This window comes from Pteropus medius, unplaced genomic scaffold (genome assembly GCF_902729225.1).
Source record: "Pteropus medius unplaced genomic scaffold, Ma_sr-lr_union100, whole genome shotgun sequence".
NCBI classification, from domain to species: Eukaryota; Metazoa; Chordata; class Mammalia; order Chiroptera; family Pteropodidae; genus Pteropus; species Pteropus medius.
This window is the reverse complement of record NW_024354550.1, coordinates 1528322-1551794: the sequence shown is the minus strand read 5'-3', so window position 1 is coordinate 1551794 and position 23473 is coordinate 1528322. Positions and strand designations below refer to the sequence as shown.

General features: G+C 42.9%; 1 protein-coding gene and 1 long non-coding RNA gene across 2 annotated transcripts in view; one reads left to right on the top strand and one right to left on the bottom strand.

Annotated features, from left to right (window-relative positions):
- Positions 1–23473, bottom strand: part of LOC120596640 (uncharacterized) — a 77491-nt gene that overhangs the window by 20990 nt on the left and 33028 nt on the right. The window lies entirely within an intron of this gene.
- On the top strand, positions 5818–21790 carry SIAH2 (siah E3 ubiquitin protein ligase 2). Its single transcript, XM_039855159.1, has 2 exons — positions 5818–6769; positions 20227–21790. Exons 1-2 carry the CDS (start codon positions 6341–6343, stop codon positions 20782–20784), a joined length of 987 nt encoding a protein of 328 aa, XP_039711093.1. The 5' UTR covers positions 5818–6340; the 3' UTR covers positions 20785–21790.

Genomic DNA, 23473 nt, shown 5'->3' with positions numbered 1-23473 from the left:
TGCTTAGGCATGATCATGGGGAGAGTATCTGGGACTCCCTCTCCCCTCTGCCTTTCTTCACGTCTCACTAAGGACTAAATGTCTTTTGTCTCACTCAGAAAGACATCTCAGAATAAACCGTCCTGGGAGAGCTGCCTGACAGATTCACAGCTTTACATCAACAGCTAATTCAGAAAGAGGAGGATAGCAGAGGTCTGATTTGAATAGTACATAAAGGAGGGGACAGAAGACTCCCGAGGGTAAATAAAAAACTGAAGAGCTCCATACCCTCATGGATGCTGTTCCGTCTCTCCCCTTCTTTGCTTGTTACACTCCTTCTTGCTTCAAGACCCAACTCAAACATGTCCCTTTTTCTTGATATATTCCTCATACTTGTCCAGAAAGCATGAGTTTCACCCACCTCTCTTTTCCTAATTCTATTATGGCATTTATCACACTGTATTAGATTTTCAAAAGGATTTCAGACAGGACAGCCACGTGGTTAATCACATAGATACTGGAGTTAAAATCGCCTGGATCCAAATCCTGGTTCTGCCACATATCAGCTGTGTGACCTGGGATAAGGTATTAAACCTCCAAGATCCTTAGTTCCTTCATCTATAAAGTGGAATAAGACTACGTGCCCCATAGGGTTCTTATGAGGATGAAATCTAATGTACTTAAAAGAGTGTCAGTGTATAGTGAGCACTGTGTAAGGGCGAGCTCTCATTAATATTATTCCCTTTCTGGGATACTATCTTCCCAACAATTCAAACCTGGGTTTGATTTCATCTTTGGCCTACAAATGTGACACTATTAACAGAATAAATGTTTGTACTTGGTCAGCTGACTGATGGCCACAACTACTTGTCTCGCAGCTCCACCCTCACCTCTGTCCCCGGAATTTCTGCTTGTCCCAGGAAGCCTCCCTTAAAGCACCAGGCTCCCCAGTTTGTCCAGTTCCTTCTCTCCAGGGTCTCCAAGCTCTACTCACACCCTGCCTTTGAGTTACTCTTATAAAAGTACCAATTTCAGCAAGTCACCTACCAGACCCAAAGACCTAACTGAAGCGCCCGCTCCTTTCAGGGCAGTACAAGGACCACCTCTTCTGGCTGGCTGGCTGATCTTATCTGTCACTCATTTTGGCACCTACCCTACAGCTACTAATCCTCCTCTAAAATAACCCCAGATGGCACAGACAACACTTTTTAAAATTACATAAGAAACATATGAATAAATTCTCATTTTAAAAAAAAGACAAAAAAAAAAAAAAAGAACTACAGAAATACAGAAAATACAAAGCAAAAGCTTTCATACTCCCCTCCCCAGAAACCATCACTGTCATCAGTTCTCCGTCACCTTCCAGACCTTCCTATGCCTTTTAAACATATAAAGAAATAGTTTTGTTTTGGTTCTTTTTACATAAATTGGACTGTTTGGTCTTTTTATATAAATGGGATTCTTGGTTGCAGCTTGCTTTTTTCATATAGCAATTGGTCTTAGAGATCTTTTCCAAGTTGCAAAAGATTTTGTAGGATGGCTCTACATAGTTCATTTTCCTGTTGATGGATATCGAGGTTATTTCCAAACTAAATAATGATTTCATTTCAGCGCATCTTCCATCATGTGAAATTATCATTTTAATGTTTTGAATTTAAATCGAAATAAATAATAAAAACATGAATTCTGGATATTTTAGTATTCTAATTTATTTTTATAGCTGTATACAACAATAATCATAAAAGTTGTATTTCTAGATTTGTTTCTCTACACTTAAGTAGCATCATCATAAAAATAATTTAAAAGGAAAAAAAGTAGAGGGTCTATACTTTGCAATTCTTTTTTCAGACAAGCTCTTTGACCTTGGACAAGTGTGTTAGTTATATATTGCTGTGTAAAAAATTACCTTCAAACCTAGTGGCTTAATACAACGAACATTTATTATCTCACAGTTTCTGTATGTCAGCTCAGCTGGCTCCTCTGGCTCAGAGTCTCACTAGTGCAATCCAATTGTTGGTCAGGCCTGGGGTTTTTGCTGGCTGTTGGCCAGAGATATTAGTTCTTTGCAGTGTGGGCCTTCATAGGGCTACTCCCAACATGGCAGCTGGCTTCAGTCACAGAGAAGGCTCAGAGACAGAGAGAAGAGAGACATCCAGGAAAACAGAAGTCTTAGTATTTTTGTAACCTAATCTCAGAAGTGACAGTCTATCACTTTGGCCATATTCTATTCATTGAGTCAGTAGGTGCAGCTCTCACTTGAAGGGAGGGGATTACACAGGGAACCCACAACAGGAGAAGGGATCATTGGAGCCATTTTAAAGACTACTTACTACAAGTAACTTGGTCTCTCTGTACCTCATCTACTTTATAGGAGACATTGTGACTATTAAAGAATTAAAATACGTAAAGTGCTTAAAACAGTACCTGGCACAGGGTGAGGACTAAAGAAACATTAGATAAGTATGGCTACAAAAACAATGGAAATGTATATAACTACTCTGTGTGATACACAGCACTAAGTTCATGGTGGTTCTTCAAGAAATACTTGCATTGAAAGACCTACACTATTCAAAAGAAGTTTGAGCATGTGGAAATTACCCCCAAAAACAAAAGTACTTTATAAAGATAAAAGTTCCTACCATAATTATCAGGGGGCTTCTCAGTCACCTCCAAATTTCCCATAAGCTTTCCCTTATTAGAAATTTCCACGCAGCAAGCTCCAATGCACTCCTGAGTCATCTCTAAATCTAAAGAGAAAAAGCCAACCACACTTTGCTCTGAAAATGCGCACCATTAGCCTGATTGCAGAAGTTGCCCAATTTGCAAAACCACACAATTTGTAGGTTACAGAAAGACGGGCAAGAGCTCCTCTGCCTAGCTGGAGTATTTCTCATCGCACTTAACTGTTCAGCTGAGATTAGGGGCCCACCTGTGAGGTTTTTCTTTTTTTTAAAGACACCCTGATATTTTAAGAAAAGAAAGTTTTCTCAGTACACTTTTAGTTTTTAAAGGGTAGTACAGAGGGGGTGATGGGTTAAGGTGTCCTGCTTTTCGCATGTCCCTTTTGTGCAATCCGGGACAGTGGGTGGGGGAAGAAGGCCAACCTGTCAGGCAGTAGATGTGGTAAATGAGTCACAAATCAAGAGATAACAAAAGGCTGGACCCCCCCACACCCACCCCCTACTTCTCCCCAGGCCACAAAGTCATCCATTAAACACAAGCCCAGCAACAGTGGCAACTCCTCAGGGAAGATAAGCCTCACAACAATATGCATGCCCTCCTGATAGAGTGCTCTATCTAACTCACAGTGTGCAATGTGCAAAGGCCCCAAGGAAGGAGGAAAAGGAAGGAGGACTGGAAAGGCCAGCCTGGCAACCTGGAGAGGTCACTAATATGGGTCAACCAGCAGGCCTGTCCACTACTGTCCCGCCTACCTTCAGTGATTGTCCAGAGATTTTTTTTTTTTTAATTACTCCCATCAACTTAATCAGGAGTGCAATAACGTTAAGGAGGAAGCAAGAAGAAATTTCTTCATACCATGGGGGGGCATCTGCCACAGTAACGATGGATGGGTTAGTTGTATTTTTAGAAAAATAAATCAAATCTGTCTACAGAGAATTGCTTTTCCTGTTTCAACACCTCTGAAACCAAATTGGCTTTTGAATAACCAGGGCCTAGCTAGCTAGAGCACTGAAAGTCCATGTCAACACGGCAAGGGTGGGGACCCTGCATCTCCAAGAAGAGCTAAAAAGCCCTGGGAACAGGGGTACCTGCACTGAGGCCAGAGGTGGAGGGAAAGAAAATAAATCTTGGTAATAAATTCCACTTGCTTGGGTGTTAAATTAAAAGCGGAAAATATTATATTTCTCCAATAAAAGTGAAACAGGCTTTTTTCTGTTGTTGTCACCTTTATGTTCTTTATGATATAAAAGGCACAAATGGAATAAATAGCATATGATTTAATTTTTTTCCTCTCAAAACCAGCTAAGGAAAAATTTATGTAAAGTATGCCCACGAAATTCAGTGCTTTATTACAGGCTGTGCAACTGTTTCCTGACTGTTGAGTGTGCTAATCTTAACTCCTTAACCAGACTATAAGTAGGAGTCCGCATAATTGAAAGGGATATAAACTAGTAGTTAAGAAGAAGGGCTCTGGAGCTTTTTCCAAACATTATCAGCTTTGTGATCCTGAGAAAATTAATCTCTGTGTCAGTTTCCTCAACTATAAAATAGAGATAAGAATAATAGTACCCATTATGTAGGGTTGTTGCAAAGTCCTTAGAACCATCCATGAACTGGCACATAGTGGATACTCAATAAATATTAGTATTTGTTTTGTAGTCCCCTTTCCAAACTGATTCAGCCATGTTATAGTGCTTTTCAAAAACTACAGCAGTTACCCCTTGTCACTGAGGTATAGGTCTTATTAGGCCAGCTGAGGCTCCCATGAGCCACCCTCAACCCCCAAGTCCAATGCACTCCCGAATGCATTCTCTCACTGTGCTTTAGCTCCTGCTCCAACATCTTGACCCCAACCCCACCTGTTCACCTGAAAACCTCTCACATGAGGGACTGGTTTCCTGCATCACTCCCTTATTAGAATGGCAACTGAATGAGATCCATTCTCAGAGCCCAATGGCTGGCGCTTAATATATGCTCAGGAAAATGTTTACTGAATGATTGAATATCACGTCTATTAATTTTTTCCAAGATTTAGATCATATTCCAATTCCATGCCTGTAGTCCTTCTAAGATACCTTTTATAAGCTTAAATTTTATTTCTCCTGGGCTCTAATAACGTATTTCTTTAATAGATTTACTTGCCGATGTTCAGTATTAATATTAAATATTAATTAATAACATTTTTTATATAACAGCTAGAGTTTATGCTATAAGACAGGTACTGTTTTTATTCCACTTAGATTAGGAAACTGAGGCACATAAAATTATAGAATTTGCCCAAAGTCACATAAATGATAAGTAGAGGGCACCGTTCTTCACTCAGTCCTGTCTGTTATTCCTTATCACTGTCTCTCCTTCAGAGAATCATCCGAATCTCATCTAAGTAGCCCCTTCCTCCAATTCCAGTGTCAGTGGCTCAAAGTACGCAGAGAATCAAACTGAACTCGGAACACACAGTATACCTTAAATTAACATGTGGTTCACTCTGCAGGGTGAGAGCCTACACCTCGCATTAAAGCGTTGGACTTCGGTGGGAACCTCAAAGATGAAGACGCTGCGGTCATCCAATTTCCTGAGGCCTCATGACCCAACTGATATTTCTGACATTCGTAGGGGATCTTGAAATCTCCTTTTAGTCAACGCTGTCCATGACCTCCTTCCCGGGGCCTACTAAGCCAGAGGCGGTCAATTCAAAGAAGCCTTCGCCTTTCTGTTGGTAAAGGAATAAAGAGAGTTTACCTCCTCTCCACCCTCGGGACCAAGACTAAGGAGTGGCCCAAACCCACCCTTAACAGCCCAGCAGTAGGTCCTGTGCCGCTTCAGATCCTACCCGAGCCCCGTGCCCTGCTCCTTCTCAAAGTTCCGCGTCCTGACCCTCTGTTCCAGACTAAGAGCCCAGCGGGCCGCGACACCCGCCTCCACGCGCGCTGGTGACTCAACCAGGGGAAGAGAAACCACTCGGTTTTTTCCCCACTAGTCCAGGGGCGCCCGCGTCCCGCCCCGCCCCGCCCACCATCCAAGCCCCGACCCGCTTGAAGTTGTCCCTTGGGTTTGAGGCTCGGGCACGCGTCGGCGTGGCTCCATGGGGTGTGGCCAGACGACTTCGGCGACGCCTTCCCGAGGGGCGGCCTCCCCGACCCGGAAAAGCAGACCCTGCGCCGCCGCGGCGACTCGGGCATGCTCTTTGGCGCAGGCTGGGCCCGCAGTCCGTGCAGGAAGCACCCGCGCTAGGGGGCCCCCTGCACTGCCAGCTGGAGGCGGGCGGAGCCCGCGCCCCGTCGCAGGGTGGCTCTGCCAGTCCCCGCGCGCCTGGGCGGCCGCACACGTGTCCAGGCGTCACGTCCGCGCGCGCCCCCGGGGCTTGCGTCAGCTGCCGCTCCAAAAGCTGCTGTGCCGGGGTTCTGCGCCCGGCTCCGGTTCGGGGCCCGCGACGCCGCAGGGAGGAGGGGCCTGGGGCTCAGAGGGGTATTCGGAACGTGGAGGCCAAGGGGATCTTCGGCGCGGTCCGTTCCTCCGCCTGCCCGGCTCCTGCGGTCTCCTCTGCTCTTCGCTGCTCGATCTCTGGCTGGGCGCGGTGGCGTTGCCCAGGAGCCCGCCGCCCGCGGGGCGCGCACCGCCTTGACCCCGGCGGCCCCGCGGTAGGCAGGCGCCCGCAGTTCCATGGTTGGTTCGGAGCGCAATGAGCCGCCCGTCTTCCACCGGCCCCAGCGCTAACAAACCCTGCAGCAAGCAGCCGCCGCCGCAGCCCCAGCACGCTCCGTCCCCAGCTGCGCCCTCGGCCGCCGCCACCATCTCGTCTGCGGGCCCCGGCTCGTCCGCGGTGCCCGCCGCGGCAGCGGTGATCTCGGGCCCCGGCGGCGGCGGCGGCGGTGGTGGCGGGGCTGGCCCGGTGTCCCCGCAGCACCACGAGCTGACCTCGCTCTTTGAGTGCCCGGTCTGCTTTGACTATGTCCTGCCCCCCATCCTGCAGTGCCAGGCCGGGCACCTGGTGTGTAACCAATGCCGCCAGAAGTTGAGTTGCTGCCCGACGTGCAGGGGCGCCCTGACGCCCAGCATCAGGAACCTTGCTATGGAGAAGGTGGCCTCTGCAGTCCTGTTTCCCTGTAAGGTAAGCCCAGGTGCCACCTGTGCACCTATGCCTGGCGACCTCCCAGAACTCCTGTGTCCTCCAGCCCACTCGCCGGCGCTGAGAGTCAGGTGGCATCTCTTGTTAAGAAAAAAATGTTTACATTTTGTCCACCCTCCCCCATGCCCTACCTGTCCACTTTGGGAGTAGCTCTGGTCTAACAGTTGCCCCAGCACTGACCCCAAACTAATTAGCACGCGATGGTTGTTAGAACACATCACAGCTCTCCGCATCTAGTGCCTGCGTGCTCTACAGATGTGTACTTGGGTGGCTGGGCAGGGCTGTACAAGTAAAACTTGGACCAGGAAGCTGACTATGTATAGGGGATTAAGGAGGGAGGAAATGGGCGAGCTAAACGCACCCTTTACCAGCACTCTACTTAGCAGGATTGGTACCAGATGCCTCCTGCGCCCTGCACCTGCGGTATGTGCGCCCCTGACACGTAGGAGCCCTCCGGAGTGTAGCCCCCCCCCCAAAAAAAAAGGCGGGGGGCGGCCTATAGTTTGTTTTCTTGCTTCCAGCAAAAAGAAAGCTCTGCAAGTCACACCTTTCCCTCGCCTAATCTTCCAAGGACTGGAGAGTTGTGTTATTTTTTACCAAGTGGGGTGAAAACAAAAGTTGATTAGGAATTAACATGTAGAAAACGCAGGAGCTGTTGTTACAGTTCTGTAAAGCCCATCACTTAATTTTTTAAATTTAGTTTTAAAAGTTATCAGTGCTCTTACAAACAAATGCAAACCGCTAAGATAAATCAAGTGAAAGAGCAAGATCTTGCACCTCCTTTCTCACCATTGTTAAGTTTATACATTGTTAGTGTATATCTTTGTAGATTTTTTCTAACTACATATAAATATACTTCTGCAGCTGAATATAGAATTGTAGATATCAGTGTGTGTCAGGAAGGTTGATATATATGCACACGTAAGGCATAAATTTTTCTCCAAAAATGGCTTCTGCACCTTCTGTTTTAAATTGATTATCACATATATTTTTCTATGGCTGAAACTTGGTTCTCCCTCATTGTACTGAATTTAAATGGCTGCATTCTACTGCATTATGTGGTCACATTATAACATCTGTTTACCTACATCTGTCGGTCGCTTAGTCTTAAGGAGCACTTTCAGAGACATACCTGTCCATATTACTTCATTATAACCTGGAGCTATACTATAAAGTTCATTTTCTAAGCTTAGAAATGGAAATAATGTTATTAATACTTTTGAGTTTTTTGTAAAAGTAAATGCTCTGCCTCTTGAGCCATTTCAGCTGTCTTGCATTTCTCCTTGGTGCTGCTTATTTTTATAGGGCAAGAGCTTATTTTTAAATTAAAAATAATCCACCCGAGAATTGAGGCTTGGGACTCAAGTCAGTAAAATGAGTGATTTAATTTGGTCTCTGCTCTGCTACAGATGAAGTTTAAAATAGCGTATTCAAATAAGGGTTTAAATTTGTGTTTGGACTATGGGCTTTCTTTCAGCCTTAATAAAATACACTGCTTTCAACCACTCATATAATGCTTACGAATTCACCCAGTCCAAATGTTGTTTCTCATAATACTTAGACAAAATATTTCTATAATTTTCTTAGGATCATGAAGAAGGTGGTAGCCTTGTGATCAAGAGAAGATTTGGTGATAGTGGACATAAGAGTGGATATATGATGTGTGAGATATACAATGAGGACTTGGGTTGCCCCACAGGATTTCTGGGGAGCCATATTCTCAGCCCTTCACTTTCTCCCAATCTTTCAGTGGCCAGTAGAAGAAATGGCTTTAGGTGAATTAATTCACAAATGAGCATTTGATATCAGTCAGTCTTCGATAATTTACTTCCGGAAAGCAATAGTATAAGAGAATTGTTTGCTCCCAAGTGAAAGGGAAAGAAACAGTTACAACATGCTGTATGAAGTGTGATGTTTCAGTTTTGGGATGTAGGATTCTGGTTTCTATTGAAGTGCATGTTCTTTCTACTATGTATCATGCTAGTGAAGTCTTTCTTGAAGAGTAGTTTGGGAATCAGGAGTACTCAGCCTTTCTCTACATGTCAGTGATTTTCTAAGTTCCTATTCTATAAGAATGCATTTGGGCAAAGCCATCACTTTGCAAACTGAAATCTAACAGGGTCAACCATTCCCCTATAGACCAGGAACCAAGCTTAGAAAGTGATCGTGGGGTAATTTTTGTGTGTTTGCATGTGTGTGAGATCTTAAAACTGGAGTTATCATGCCTCAACTTTGGTTGACCAATAATCCAAACTTGACAGGCCAGATAGTTTCAATAAACTGAACTTGAATGTATGTAGAGGCCTAGCAAGCAACCAAGATATGTAAGTTATGGAAGATGAGAGCAGTGGGGAGTGGTAAGGCCTATGTCAAACTTCAACAAAATAATCTGTGTACCTAGCCCTTTGGCTTGCACTTGCTGCTGGAAGTCATAGGGACTGTCTTGTCACTGCCCTACCTGTTCTCAGAATCTCTCTCATGGGCTGGCTCAAATGAGAAAACCAACATTTAGTAAAGTACCGGAGACCAAATCTCAAGAGTTGCCTGGAGCTGCCATTGTTTGCCTGAGCAACCACTTCTGGGGGCCTTGATTCCCTCATCTGTATATTAGAGGATTAGACTGCTCCATTTCTAAGGACCTATAGCTTCTAGCATTCCATGAAACGAAGGGAGGTTATATGGAATACTTTTGGGGTTCCTTCTGTGCACCAGTTACTTTGTATGGGTCAGCTTTTATTAGTTTGCCTTTCTTTTTTTCAGATGAGGAAACTCATGCCTATAGAGGTTAAGCGTTTGTTAAGTGACTTGTAAAGATCACTCAGTTAATAAATGGGCCAGGCCATGTACCTGCATCCCCAAAGCACACATCCTTTGTACTACTCACTACATAGGAATTTTGAATCTGAGCTTATACTCCAAGGCTCCAAATCACAACTCAGTAACAAAACTATCTGGTTGGATGAGTTCACCAAATGGGCCTCTGGTGGGAACATCGCAACAAGACAACATACATGCTCACTATAAAATTCATTGGCAGGAATTTTGTAGGGTATGTGGGGTAGTAATATCCAGGAGAAAAATAACCTACGAAGCTAATATTTGGGGGGATTTCATTACAGCTCTGAACTGTCCATGTTTCAGTTGGCCCCAAAGTGGATGTGTTGCCAAATAGCCTCCTTACATAGGTGTGAGGCCTCTTACCTGAAGGCTAGAGAACTACCAGCACCTTTGATAGAGGGCACTGCAGGCATTATTAGCTCAGGTCTCCTTTTTAAAAGAGGATCTCTATCAGAGTATGTCTCTCTTCCACTTGTGGTATTTTTAGTCCATTCTATGGCTTGTTTCATGCCTGAGAAGTTTTGACATCCTGTTCCCAGTATCTCAAACCCACCACCTCGGTGGAGAGTGGGTGTAGGAGGAGAAGTGAAGATTGACATATTTGTGCCCCCACTCAGCATTTTAGTATCAACCAGTATTACTGTCCACAACTGTGGGAAATGGTAAACCATTCCACCCCACTTAACACTATGATACATTTTCTTTCCATTTTTTCTTTGTTTCCTCTAAAAGTTTCTAGGAGCGTATCTTCAAATAATTATTGAACTGGAAAGCTTCAGTCAGACATGTCTTTCCTGCAGTAGAATTGTGACAGTGTTGCTTTTGTTCCTTAAAAAAGAAGTCAAGTTAGGTGACCCAGTTGAAAGTTTAAAGGGCCCAGTGTGGATTCACCCAGTCCAGTGGCAACAAATTCTAAATACCAGCAGGCATAGATAATGCACAGGGGAGAGGCATCTGACCCTTGGCTCCAGGGTTCAGGAGGCCTCAAGGAGCAGTGGAGACATTTGGGAGCTGGAGAACACTTGCCACCTTCAGAGAGGGCAATTGTTACTCAGCACTGAGTGATTGGTAGGGGCGGGAATGTATGTGCAACCATGCCAGACCTTTGGATTTTTTCAAGAAAGCCAGAAATCTGGAGGTGTTTTGTTTTTGCTTTGTTTTTTTTTTAGTGTTAAAAATCTCAATTTTTTTTTTTTTTAAACATTGCCCAAATTCAGATTTAAAACCAGCACTTTCAGGCCAAACCAACCATGTCTGCAGACCAAATTCCAACTGCTAGTGTATAAACTCTGATCTGGTTCTCTTTTAGAAAGCATTCATTGAGCCTGGAAGTTCTCGGTTAACTCTTACCTACATGAACTTTGGTTCTCTGTAGGTCCCAAAGTATGTGATTTTATAGTTGTTTTTTTTTTCATCTTTATATAAAATTATAATCCCTGCACCTAGAAATAACCACTACACCATTTTTGCATTTGCCCTTGCAAACTCACCTCTACATCAGTGGAATTTTTCATTTAAAAAAAAAAGCAGGTAAGATAGGGAATCCACACACTGTTTCATAACCTGTTTTTACATCTAACACATCATGACTGCTTCTCCACATTAGTAAATAGTCTTTAAGGTCATGTTTAATGTCTATCTAGTATTGCAATTCCATTGTAGTATCAGAGTTTTATAATCTGGCTCCTTTTTGTGGTCATATAAGTCATTCTGTTTTGTTTTTTTTTTAAAAAAAAATAGTACTACTATTAACGGAATCCTTGAATATAAGAAAATAATTAGTTCCTAATGATAAATTCCTAGAAGTTGAAGGGTAGGGCCAGAGGGTATAAGCAGAAATCAAAAGCTTTTGATAGCAGAGCCAAATTACTTTCTCACTTGGAGCTGTTTACAGAGGAATGCCCATTTCCCTCAGGCATCACCAACACTAGGTGTTAGCCTTTTGGTTTTCTTAATGCTAGCTGCCTGCTTTTTCTCTCTGATATACCTTCAGGCCAGAGTTGGCTCCTCCTGATTACCCACTAACTTTTCATCGTACCAAACCTTGCCATGCAACCCCCTGCAGCTCCAAGCCCTCCCCATCCTACAGCCCATTTGCCTGGCCAGCTGTGGCCTCCCCTCTCACCTCATCTGACAGTGGAGATAAATGTGCCAACAGAGCAGCAGAGCCCTTCTGAAGTGGTAGGAGCAGAGGAGTCTGGAGACCTCTCTGCAGTGGTTGTGTTGGCGCTACATACTGAAGGATGAGCAGCAGTCTGCCCACACAGGAAGAAAGGAATAGAAGATCCTGATGGGGTTACGTGGGGAAGCTGGTTCGCTTATATAAAACATGGCTTACCTTGTCTAAACTAGGTATATTATCTCATATTACCCTGTGAATTTCTTTATAAAGGAAATGGGACACAGTATCATCCCGCCCCACCTTAAGAGGTTTGCTCAAAGTCATACAGTTTATAAGTTTGAGGAGCAGGAACTCTAGTCTGGGCTTCGTAATTACACATGCAATGTTTCACTGCAACCTCTGCCTTTTCTGCTGCCTACTCCACCCTGCTGAGGAGTGTGATTCCCCCTTCCTATTCCAGACACGCATAGCGGCTTTTGGAGAGATGGCAGTGGTACCAGATGGCAAGGTTGCCAGATAAAATACAGGATGCCCAGTTAAATTTGAATTTCAGATAAATAATTTTTTGGTATAAGTATAGCCCAAATATTGCTTGGGCATCTTATATTTTTGATAAATCTGGCAACCGTACCACTTAAGTCTTCTGGCGAATGTGTTTGCTCTATTCAGGAAATAAAGACTGCTGGGGGATGTAGCGCTGTTCGAAGAGCTTTGAGGGCAGTTAACGTGATTACGGAGGTGGGAGCCTGGCATAGAAGAGTAAGGGCATATTGAAAAAGGGTGGGCAAGGGACTGGTAATATGGCACAAACCCTTTAACTCCAGCTCTTATTTAAAGGTGCTTTCATTTGTTTGAACATAGACTCTAAAGGGACCTTACAAAACTGGTTCTCCAAGACATTGTTTGGTTGCCTGCTAACTCTGGCTGTGGTCAGACGAGACACACACTTGGTCAAAAGTCAACTTTTGTTAAAGTTTCTAAGATTAAAAATAAACCGCTCCCAGCCCAGGGAGTCTTTGTAAGGCCAAATGTGCACCCCCATCCCTCCAAAGCCAGGATTCTCAAATTACTGTGATAATATTACGACAGTCTTCCACCAAGATACCTTTAGTAAGAAGGCTGTCTGCAACATGGGGTTTGTCACTTCTCTCTTAAGCAAAAGGAGGGCTTTTTGAGCCCAAAATTTTAATTAGAATTACCTTCTCCAGAAGAAAGTTTGTAAAGTTAAATGTCAGTATTTTCTTAGTCTCATCACCGTTTGACAGTTCTGGTACTGAGTGATGCTGCCTTCTGTTATCACCCGTGAAACCGTTACTGTGCTATTGGTTGATAATTATCCCTTTGTACTACCTCACAGCAAAGGTGAGGAATTTACTATTCAAGTTAAGTGAAAAATTGCTAAGACTTTTACAGGAAGGATACTAGATAGATTCAGATTGAGTATTATAAGTATTTCACAAGAAGAGATTTCACTTTCTCCCATTGCCTAAGTCTGAACTCTTCCATTGTTAATGATAGTCAAGGGATGAGTCATAGACAGTTTTGTAGACCCACTGAAAGGTGACATGCATGGTAGGCTCAATTCAAGGTCACACAGGACACTGGGTACTTGAGTTCTAATCTTAGCTACTCTACCAGCCGTTGCAAACACATTTTGAGCAAGAGAGACATACAGCTGTCAAAATGACAACAGCGCCTTTGTTTCCCAATCTGTGTAAGATTTTAGAAAAGCTATAAACACCTCCACCTTGAGTAGTTTATGTAAATAAAATATGTGCAACACCTTTATCAAAAATTACAAAACAGACCCTTATCGATTGAAATCTAAACATTTTTCCTTACATGATCTAAAATAAATTCAAGGTCTGTTGAATTTGTTTTTTAATTCTAATGTCCACAGTAAGACTTTTAATTACAATAAAATTAACATGGTAGAGAAGAATCATCTTCTGCGAATAAACCAAATATTCATTTACCAACAAATATTGGGCGAGAGAAGCGGGCATTAAATCAGTCAATCAATGAACAAAATTAATAGGCCCATAAACTAACTGGAAAACAACCTGTGATCACTCAGTGATATTCTGGGGGCAGATAAACATTTTTAGTCACAGGGGAGCTAGCTTGAATTGCTAGACATCCTTTTAAAAAAAGTGGTAAAATTTAAGTTTAAATGTTGGTTAAATTGTAAATTTTACCATGATTTGGGTGTACGCAAGGTTTAGCTTCAGCTCTTGTTTGAACAAGTCTAATGAATGTTGAGAAGGAAGAGACTTCAACCAGTACTTTTCTAGTTATCAACTTATCATACATAGTAAGTTATACTGCCAGGAATTAATTCTTTCAGTTGAACTTGGATGGCTCTGATTGCATTTCAGCATTCACCTCCCCAGTGCTAAAAGGTGTTTACCTGTATAAGAAAAAGGGGGCATAGGTAAGTTTCATTCCTGGAGTCCTTTTTTAGATATGCTCAAGAATTGAAAACCTTGGGCCACTGGGGGTGGTGGCTGGAAGCTACACTCCAGGGCCACAGACTTGTCAGATGCCGGCAAACCTCCAGAAGGATCAGAGCAGGAGAAGGCTTTGTCTTCTATGGGGGTCAAAGAAGTATTGGTTATTACAACAATTGATGTCTTCATTGTGAAATTTTATTGGCCCACTAAAATGAGTCCCAAAGAGCTGTTAGTAAAAGAAAAACTTAGTTGCATTTACACATAGATATGTAGTTAAAAATATTTTTTCTTCAAAAAATACTATTGTGATAAAACTTAGTTCATTCAACCAACTCTACAAAAGGAATCTCTATCCCACAAAGGATATAAATATGCTAAAATTTATAAATATGCGTCCCTGGATTCTTTAATATGTTTTTATTCTTCTATGATTTCAAACTTATATATCAGTTATAATAATAGTACAAAAAATTTCCATATACTTTTTTCAGATTCACCAATGGTTTCCTTTTTGCCCTATTTGCTTTTCCATTTGTTCTCACTGTGTTCAAATATTTTTTTTAACTATTTAAATTGCAGGCATCCTGCTCCTTTGCCCCTAAATACCTCACTGTATTTCTCTTAATAACAAGGACATGTTCTTTTATAAGTAAGGTACAGTTACCAAAATCAGGAAATAGCCTTGTAGTAGATACTATTATCATCTAATCCACAGACCATATTCAAATTGCAGTTGTTGCGCCAGTGATACCCTTTGTAGCAATTTTGGTTTCCCAGTCCAGGGCCATGATTGCATATAGCCCTCAGTGTGCATTTTGTGATCATCACAGCTTATTTAGATTGACGACAAGCACAGTTTCCCTCTTGCTTACTTCAAGACAAGGCCATTTCTTGGATTTAATTCAAAAGTTTGTGAGCGTCAACAACCAAATACCGACTATGCTTTTTTGTTCTTGAGATATTCTCATTTGAGTCACTGGCAGATATTTTGCTACAAAGACTTACATTTCACTGTTTCCTAGGAGGTAAACAGGCAAACCAGGGAGGTTACCTCCCAGTCCCCAAGAGAGACATGCCTCTGCCGGAGCTCATGGCGCCTCTGCTGTAATAGACTGTTGATTGTTGGAGTTCAGCAAATCATTCTTGAATTACATGGACTCACATTTAATTAAATAGGTTAAATGACTTGTTCTAAACCAGTCACAGGACCCATGGCCTTCACTAGCACCCTGGCTGAGAAAGGTTATTCTGTTTACGTACTCATTCCATAAACAAATATAATGTGACTGTGTTTATTAGGTAAATAACAGGTGTCTAGTGTTTGACTATGTTTCTGATGTATCTCCTCATATTCATATGTAAAGGGGTTTCTGTGCCAAAAGGGAAAATCTCTGCCTAAATTCCAGCTTAAATAGAACCTTCAAACCCCATGCCCAGGAAGAGAATTAGCACTATTTACTGCTTTCTACAAAGACTTAACAATGAGGCACTAGACCACATATTGCTTTTCATAGCAGAACGTATTTGCACAAGACTTTCGAGCCATTGCAACACAAAAAGTTTCTAAAGAGAAGTCAGATATATTATTTTAACATTTCTTTGTTTCTCATTCTGCTTGGCCATATTCCCCCTCCCTGAATTCTTCTTTAGCTTTGGGCTTCTGTGTGTGGTCGTTTCCCAGCCCACCCTCCACCCCAAACCCTTAAAAAAATTCCCATCTCACCTCACCCCTGAGGGAAATGAACAGATATTTCCCTGTGGAGAAATCTCCTTTATAGCTGGGACACATCCCAGGGCACATGAGCCTCCCTCTGCAAACCAGCCCAGCAGCCCAGGTACTTTTTAAGAGCAAGAGCGAGCATCTAAGAAACAGGCATCTGAAGAAAAGCAGGTGTCCTGAGACCCTTACATTTGGTGGGGTAAGTCGTAGTCCAAGTGTGAAAAGTGAAACCTCAGGACTTTCTTAGGAGATGCCAGAGAAGGCTGGGAGGGCCTAATTACTGATTACTTATTTGTGAGGTGTGCTGCCCCATTCCTTAGGGAGAGGTACTTTTGGGGCTGTTTTTCTTCTTTGCAAACCAAGGAAGAAGTTAATTTTAGAAGCTGCTTCCAAAAGTAGTGTATCTGTAGACTCTTGTTTGTGAGTGTGGTGGATTGGGGACTGGGAATCAAGGCAAATGTAAATTATTTTTCTTTTTCTCAAAATATTGATTTTTTTTTTTTTTTGACTCCTAAGCTGTCTGTTCAGTGAAAGAGCACTAGAGAGGGAGCTGGGGGTACAAGGCTCTGCTCCCATTGTGGCCATGGATGACCACATAGCCTTGATGAGTCAGTGTGTAACACGGTAGAACCAGCTTCCTAGCCCACCTCCGAGATGCTTTGCAAAGGACCAAGACCTACTTGCGTGTGGGGCTGGCATTCCTGAGCTGTTCTGGGTAGTGCCTGTGGGGCCAGGCAGTGACTGGCCTGACCTGCTTACCTGTGGGGGGCCCTCCTCACAGCTGATTGTGGCTGCCCAGCCAGAGTTTGTCATTCATTGAAATCAGTGGCTCTCAACTGGGATAATTTTGTCCCCCAGGAGACATTTGGCCATTCCTGGTGACATTTCTGGTTTTCATAACTGAGGAGTAGGATGGCAGTCGCTATTGGCATCTCGTGGGTGGAGGCCCTAGATACTGCTAAATAACCTACAATGTACAGGACCCTCTACAAATAATTATTGGTCTAAAATGTCAGTAGTGCTATTGTAGGAAAACCCTGAAAATAAACTAAACAGTCATAAAGTCCCTGATGGAATCTGCCTTCTCATTTAGGTTTTCTCTCCACTGTTTCCTGCACTCACCCTGTGCTAGAACCAGATGGAACTACTCCCTCCATAGTTCACTTCCTCTACAATGAAGCTTTTCTATCCCCGCCTCCTGACCCTATCCCCACTTTTAGAATTGCCCGCCTGGTCTTCCTTTGCACGGTTAATCTGTATTTCTGATGTATTTGAGTTGTTTATTGTTACAGGGTAGGGCCCCTCTCAACAGGAAACGTCACAAGGCGGGGAATCTGCCGCTATTCCTTCTGTGTGCTCTAGGATAGAGGCTCACAGCCTTGAGAAACCCTTGGAGCTTGTCAGGTAAACACAAGCCCTGGGGCCAGTGCGATTTGGGTTTGCTGCTCGGAGGCACCTAGACAGTTTTCCATACAGTCTTGTGGAATACACAGACCTCCGAAACCCTCCCTGTGATCCCAGGCTGAGAGCCCCCAAATGCGGGTACCAAGAACACCTGTGGTACTCTGGAATGTCATTCTAGAACAATACTGAGACTGTTACAAGGGTAAAGTGTGGCAGCAGAGTGCATGTGTGTGTGCATGTGAGTGCACACATGTTTAAAGTTTAGATCTTTCCTTTTTAGAGATCGTCTCTAATGCAGTCATCATAAAAGTGGCACCAGTGGTCGTGAATACACGCCTTCACCCATGATGGAAAAGAGAAGGAATAGATTGGCATTAAAGTTCAGCTTGTTTAGAAAAAGCAGAGTAAGCACCTAACACTTTAAAAATATTTATTTAAGTTAAAAGAGACTGTAGTAAGATCTTTTTTCATAACGTCGCACTTTAAAAATATTTATTTAAGTTAAAGGAGACTGTAGTATAAGATCTTTTTTCATAACGTCGTTGTCCACACAAATGCTAAGTAATGCCTTTTCTATTTGCATAATTTGGGAAGGTTCCCTGTTCTCTGTATTTGGATCGAAGGAAGAGTGTGTGACTTGTAAGGCAAAACAAATAATTCAGAATATAAATATTCCTACTTTAGTTATACGAGAAAAAGTTCTAAAATGATTGCTTAGATGTAAATGTTTGTTGTACATTTGTGCTGGCGAACGTGGAGTGGTTTGGGGCTTTGGTTTGGGGAAGAGGTCCAGGTGGTACTTTTCTATACTCTTTTTGCCAGAGTTCATCTCATTCCTGGAATTATTCCTGGCAGCTGTGGTAAACAGCTCATTCTGAAATGTCTTCAGATCCAAATATTGAGGACTTGTTTCAGCCAGGCTCTGGGTTAATTCTTGCTATTTTTATTGTGTATATGTGTGTTTTAAACTCTGGGCAGAAATGCCTCACCCATCACACACAGAAGAACATAAGAAGGCTCTTTATTCCTAGCTGCACCCTAGATTTAAAACACAGTTAGTAGGAATTTGTTTGTTAGGGTCTTATACTTGCTAGGAACACAAAGTATTAATACATATATAAATAAATTTGTTTCTTCTTCTGATTAAATTTTTTTACACCCATGCTTTTAGAATTAGTTCATGACTTGAAAAGAAATGAATAAGCAATTCCTGTGGACAAAGTAAATAACAGTGAAATATTTCTGCCAATCTCTGTTGAAGATTATTATAATCCACTTTAGGAAAGGGGAAAGAACGAGTTGCATTTCTCCACTTGTGTATTAGGGGAGTGGAGACTGTCTTTGCTTCTGTGTCCTCAGTGACTGTAGCTCGGAGTCTTGTATGGAGAAGGTGTTCAGTGCTTGTTGCTAATGATGAATACAGCTGTAAAAATTAGAATTTGACCTACTTAAAGTTTATAAGGGGTTTATTCCCTAAGGCAGGGTAGGGAGAAGCAAAAACAACTTGGGGTTTTGTTTTTTGTTTTGTTTTGTTTTGTTTTGTTTTGTTTTAGCAATCAGATCCAGCATCTTAGAAAAATAGCCTGGCCCTGCCCTCATTTGGTGTCTTCCTATCTCACAGCAGGATAGGGGAGTCCAGGTGGGGTAGGCTAGACAGTTTACCTGCCACTGTGCTTAAGGGGGATGAGGCCAACTTCTCACTTCACCTGAGAAGGTGATTCAGGTTTCCTTATCCTTTTCAAGAGAACAGCGTATAATTCTGGGCACGTGTCTACTTGTGGGCCGACTCTCCATCTGCTAGCTAGGAACGAACACCGTCATTTTTGTGAAAGTTAGACATCTAATTCTTTTTGGTGTGGTCTTTTCCCATGATAGGTATGATATATCTATCAGGAATGTCAACCTGAGTGCAAGGGAAGAAAAAGGTTTTGTTCCTATCTTATTAAGGTGGTGTTTTAGGGGCAGGCTGACCACATCAGAAAACTTGCCTATGACAAACATCCACTCCAGGGCCCACTCTAGTTCCCCTTCCTCCTGGGCCTGTCATGAGGACCTGCCATACCTGGTCATGAAGAGATATGAATTGTTCTTGAGGAGTGGTCTGGGGATGGTCCAGTGGGCTTTGAGAGGAGGGCGAGGCCCTTCTCATTTTGACCTCCAGTGGTTAGAACCAAACCGACCAGCAGTCTCCCAAGTTAGTTAAGTAGCTCTTGGATGTTATTTCTTTTCACCCAAGAAATATGTTCAGAGCCCCTTGGGGAAAGATTTAAAAGGTGAAGAAAGTGAGGTAATATTCCTATTATGTGAGGGGTCTCCAGTCCAGCCCTCCTCTGCCCTAGGCTGGCTACTCCAGCAGGCAAGAACAGGGAGCCAAAGGCAGCCTTTCTCACAGCCTGCCTGCCAATCACCAGTCTGAGCCAGGAAGAAGTGGAGGGGACGAAAAAAAGAAATTATATTATTTTTGAAATTGCATGAAAACTAGTCTGGAGAAAACATATTCCTTGTCCAACCCTACTCCTAAGCAATTTTAAATTCTTTAAAAGTTTCACAGAAAATAGGAGGGAAGGCCAAGTTTCATAGGACTGGCTCAGCAATTTTATTTGAGACGTTTATAACAGGATTGCTTTGGTTCTCAAGTTTTTAATGTTGGAATGGGGAGTATGGAATGCAGCACATTCCTGGTACAGGATATGCCTTGTTTTTTTATGCATGGCAATACTGATGGTGAATGGGAACTGAGACTTTTAGTCTTACCTATTTAATTCATCGCAAGCAAAAACAGCTGGAATAAGAACACAGTTTAAGCCCCCAAAACCTGAGTGGGTGAATATTCTGAGAGGTTTGCACCAGTAGAAGTTTTCAGAAGGCCTGATGGCTCAACGTGTTTCTTTCCTCCTTGCAGTATGCCACCACGGGCTGTTCTCTGACCCTGCACCACACGGAGAAGCCAGAACATGAAGACATCTGTGAATATCGCCCCTACTCCTGCCCTTGTCCTGGTGCTTCCTGCAAGTGGCAGGGGTCCCTGGAAGCCGTGATGTCCCATCTCATGCACGCCCACAAGAGCATCACCACCCTTCAGGGAGAAGACATCGTGTTTCTAGCTACGGACATTAACCTGCCAGGGGCTGTCGACTGGGTGATGATGCAGTCATGTTTTGGCCATCACTTCATGCTGGTGCTGGAGAAACAAGAGAAGTACGAAGGCCACCAGCAGTTCTTCGCCATCGTTCTGCTCATCGGCACCCGCAAGCAGGCCGAGAACTTTGCCTACAGGCTGGAATTGAACGGGAACCGGCGGAGACTGACCTGGGAGGCCACGCCCCGGTCCATCCACGACGGTGTGGCTGCAGCCATCATGAACAGCGACTGCCTGGTTTTTGACACAGCCATAGCACATCTTTTTGCAGATAACGGGAACCTTGGGATCAATGTGACTATTTCGACATGTTGTCCATGATGCACCGAAATTATTTGGGCATAGTGCTCTGTGGTTAATAAAGTTTTTATTGATGTTTTATTCACTATGTCTTCACAAGTCAAAGTCCCCAGCTACCCCGTGGTCTGTTTGAACAGCAGCTTCCCATCTGGCATCAGCCCAGCAGAGTTCACTAAACCAGAATGAATGGGGTTAGCCTGTTGGTCATTCGGAGGCTGTTCTGTGAGCTAAAATCAACTCAATTGTTAAATTTTACTCCCTAAACAGCACTTGCAGGTTGCTCAGGGCTCCTGTAGACCAGTTTGTTAGAAACTGGAGGCTCTTTCCTGCCCGCCTCCCTATGTTGGTCTCTCCAAGTTGACAAAAGCACAGTGACTGTCAGCAGATTAACTTTACTTTTATCTTGTGCATAAAGGGTAGGAATTGTTTTAATGCATTTTAAACTGTTTCTCAAACTGGAAGGCTAACCAATATGCAGAGTCACCTGGAGTAATCATCTTAGACATACAGATTTGGATTCTATGAATTTACCAATCTCATCAGATGATTCTTTTCAACAGTAAAGTTTGAGAATGACTGGGTCAAATTGTGGGTAAAGTCCAGATTTTAAAGGTGCTTTAAGATTGCCCAATACTGATACTGTTTGTCTTTCTACTATTTCATCCCCCAATAGTCCTCCACCCCCAAATTTAAACCAGAACTACAGATCCCCAGAGCACACTCCTAAGACTTGGTCCCTCTCTTGTGTTTGGGATGGATTGCCTATGAAAGGGAGTTGTATGGCCATTGATAGTTCTCACGTAATTAGTTTTTGCTCATCACTAATACAGATGACCTATTTACATGTGGCTTCCCTTGGAGGACCTCCTTGACTGTAGATGGTGGGATAGACTAGATCAGATCAGTAGAGCTGGGAAATCTTTATTACCAGTGTCATATGCTTGCTGTTTAAAGGTATGGTTTTTGTTTTGTTTTGTTTTTTGCCACATTCACTTTAGTTTTTTAATAAATATTTTCCAAAAATGAATGTTGTGCTTTGTTTTCTGAGTTGAAAAATTTATTAGGTGCCTCCTGTGTGTAGGTGAAGCTTCACCACTACCTTGGGCTGGGGGCTCTCACTATTTCCACAGGAGGACACAGTCGTTTGTCCAAGGTCGTATCATAGGTAAGTGTTGGCACTAGGGTCCAAACTCATTTCTCTGAACCGTGGACTGTCGTTGGTATTACAGTGCTCCTCCTTGGAGCTGTTCTTTCTGACAGGGTCAGCACTTATGGAAGAAGAGTGTTTCTCGTGCTTTACAGAATCAGAAGGAAGAGGCATGGCTCCACCTGATGTCCAGGGTACTGGGTTTGAGGCAGGGTAACCCACTCCTTCAGTTCCAACCATAAACTGTCGAGAGTTAGAATACTAGCCCTGAATGCTCAGTGAGGATTGAAGATAGCTCACCTTAGCAGCCCAATGGCTTTAGAGGAGCACCAAGTGGGAGTGATGACGTTAGAGTTGTTTTTGTTTTTTAGGTGAGATGCAGTGTTAAGTTCTTAGCCAAGATGGAGTTCTGGCAGTTAAGAAATTGCTAAAGTAATTTATCTTCCAGGATATTCTTCAAATAAAGGTGACAAACAGTGCCCTGAACAAAAAAAGGTGCTTAGAACATGTTTGGTAAATGAATGAAGATGACAGCTCTTGTCACCAAGTCAGTCACATTTCAAGCCAGTATCCATGGAGGTGAAACCAAGATCCAGGAGCAGGTGGACTTTGAACAGAGCTGATCCAGGTGTGGCTTTCTGGTGCGGGCTTGGCACCCAGGCAATGTGTTTTGTGCATAAACTAGCTGAGCTGTCACCATCGTTTCATGTTCATATCTAACCATTCTTGTTACATGTGATGGAGAAAATCAGGACCAGATTGGTCAACAAGGTACGAAAGGGTAAAGCTATAATCAAAAGACCATGAAGATGGAGAGAGTGGAATCGAGTTACTCCAAAAGCATAAAATGTTAGATTTTTTGGCCCGAAGAGGTAAAGTCATGGGCCAGCAGCCATACAGTGCATTGATGGCAGCACTGATTCTAGAACTGACTTCCTGACTCCCAGTTTAAACATGTTTCTAGAACTTAAAGTTTCAGGCAACAAAACTCTGAACTTTTACTTTCCAAAGTTATTTAGCTCCCTTTAGTCTTTGTCACTGGAAATCTGTAAACATTAACTCTTTTTTGAAACAGAGCATTTTCTGCCATAAAACAACCCCAGATCATTCATTACCTGTTTTAAGAGGATGTGAAAACAACAAAAAATATTATGTAAATTCAAATGTCTCTTTATATAGTTCCAATTACAAACGTAGCTTTAAACAGTGATGGACAGTTGTCAAACTCATCACATGGTCCACTCATGTATCTTATTTTTAAAACAATTTTTTCTCTTTTTTAGTTCCACATTCTAATTTGATATAAATCTGGCTGATCAAGCAAGGCAGTAGATTCAGCCTGTGCCTTACAATGTCTGAGCCATTCTAAGGAAAAAAACATTCTCAAATAACCTTGGAAGAAAATGTTCATAGCCGCTCATTCTGGGTGGCAGGAACCTGGGTATAATATTAGCATTTACATTGTTCTATATTTAAATTAAAAAAAAAACAAAAAACAAAAAAAACCAACCTTGAGATCAGGGGTTCCCAACCTTTCTGCGAAGAATTGGTCTTGGTTTCCCT

Coding starts and splice junctions, on each gene's coding strand:
- SIAH2 (XM_039855159.1), top strand. CDS start 6,341: ATGAGCCGCCCGTCTTCCACCGGCCCCAGCGCTAACAAACCCTGCAGC. Junction 6,770..20,226: donor CAGTCCTGTTTCCCTGTAAG/GTAAGCCCAGGT, acceptor TCCTCCTTGCAG/TATGCCACCACGGGCTGTTC.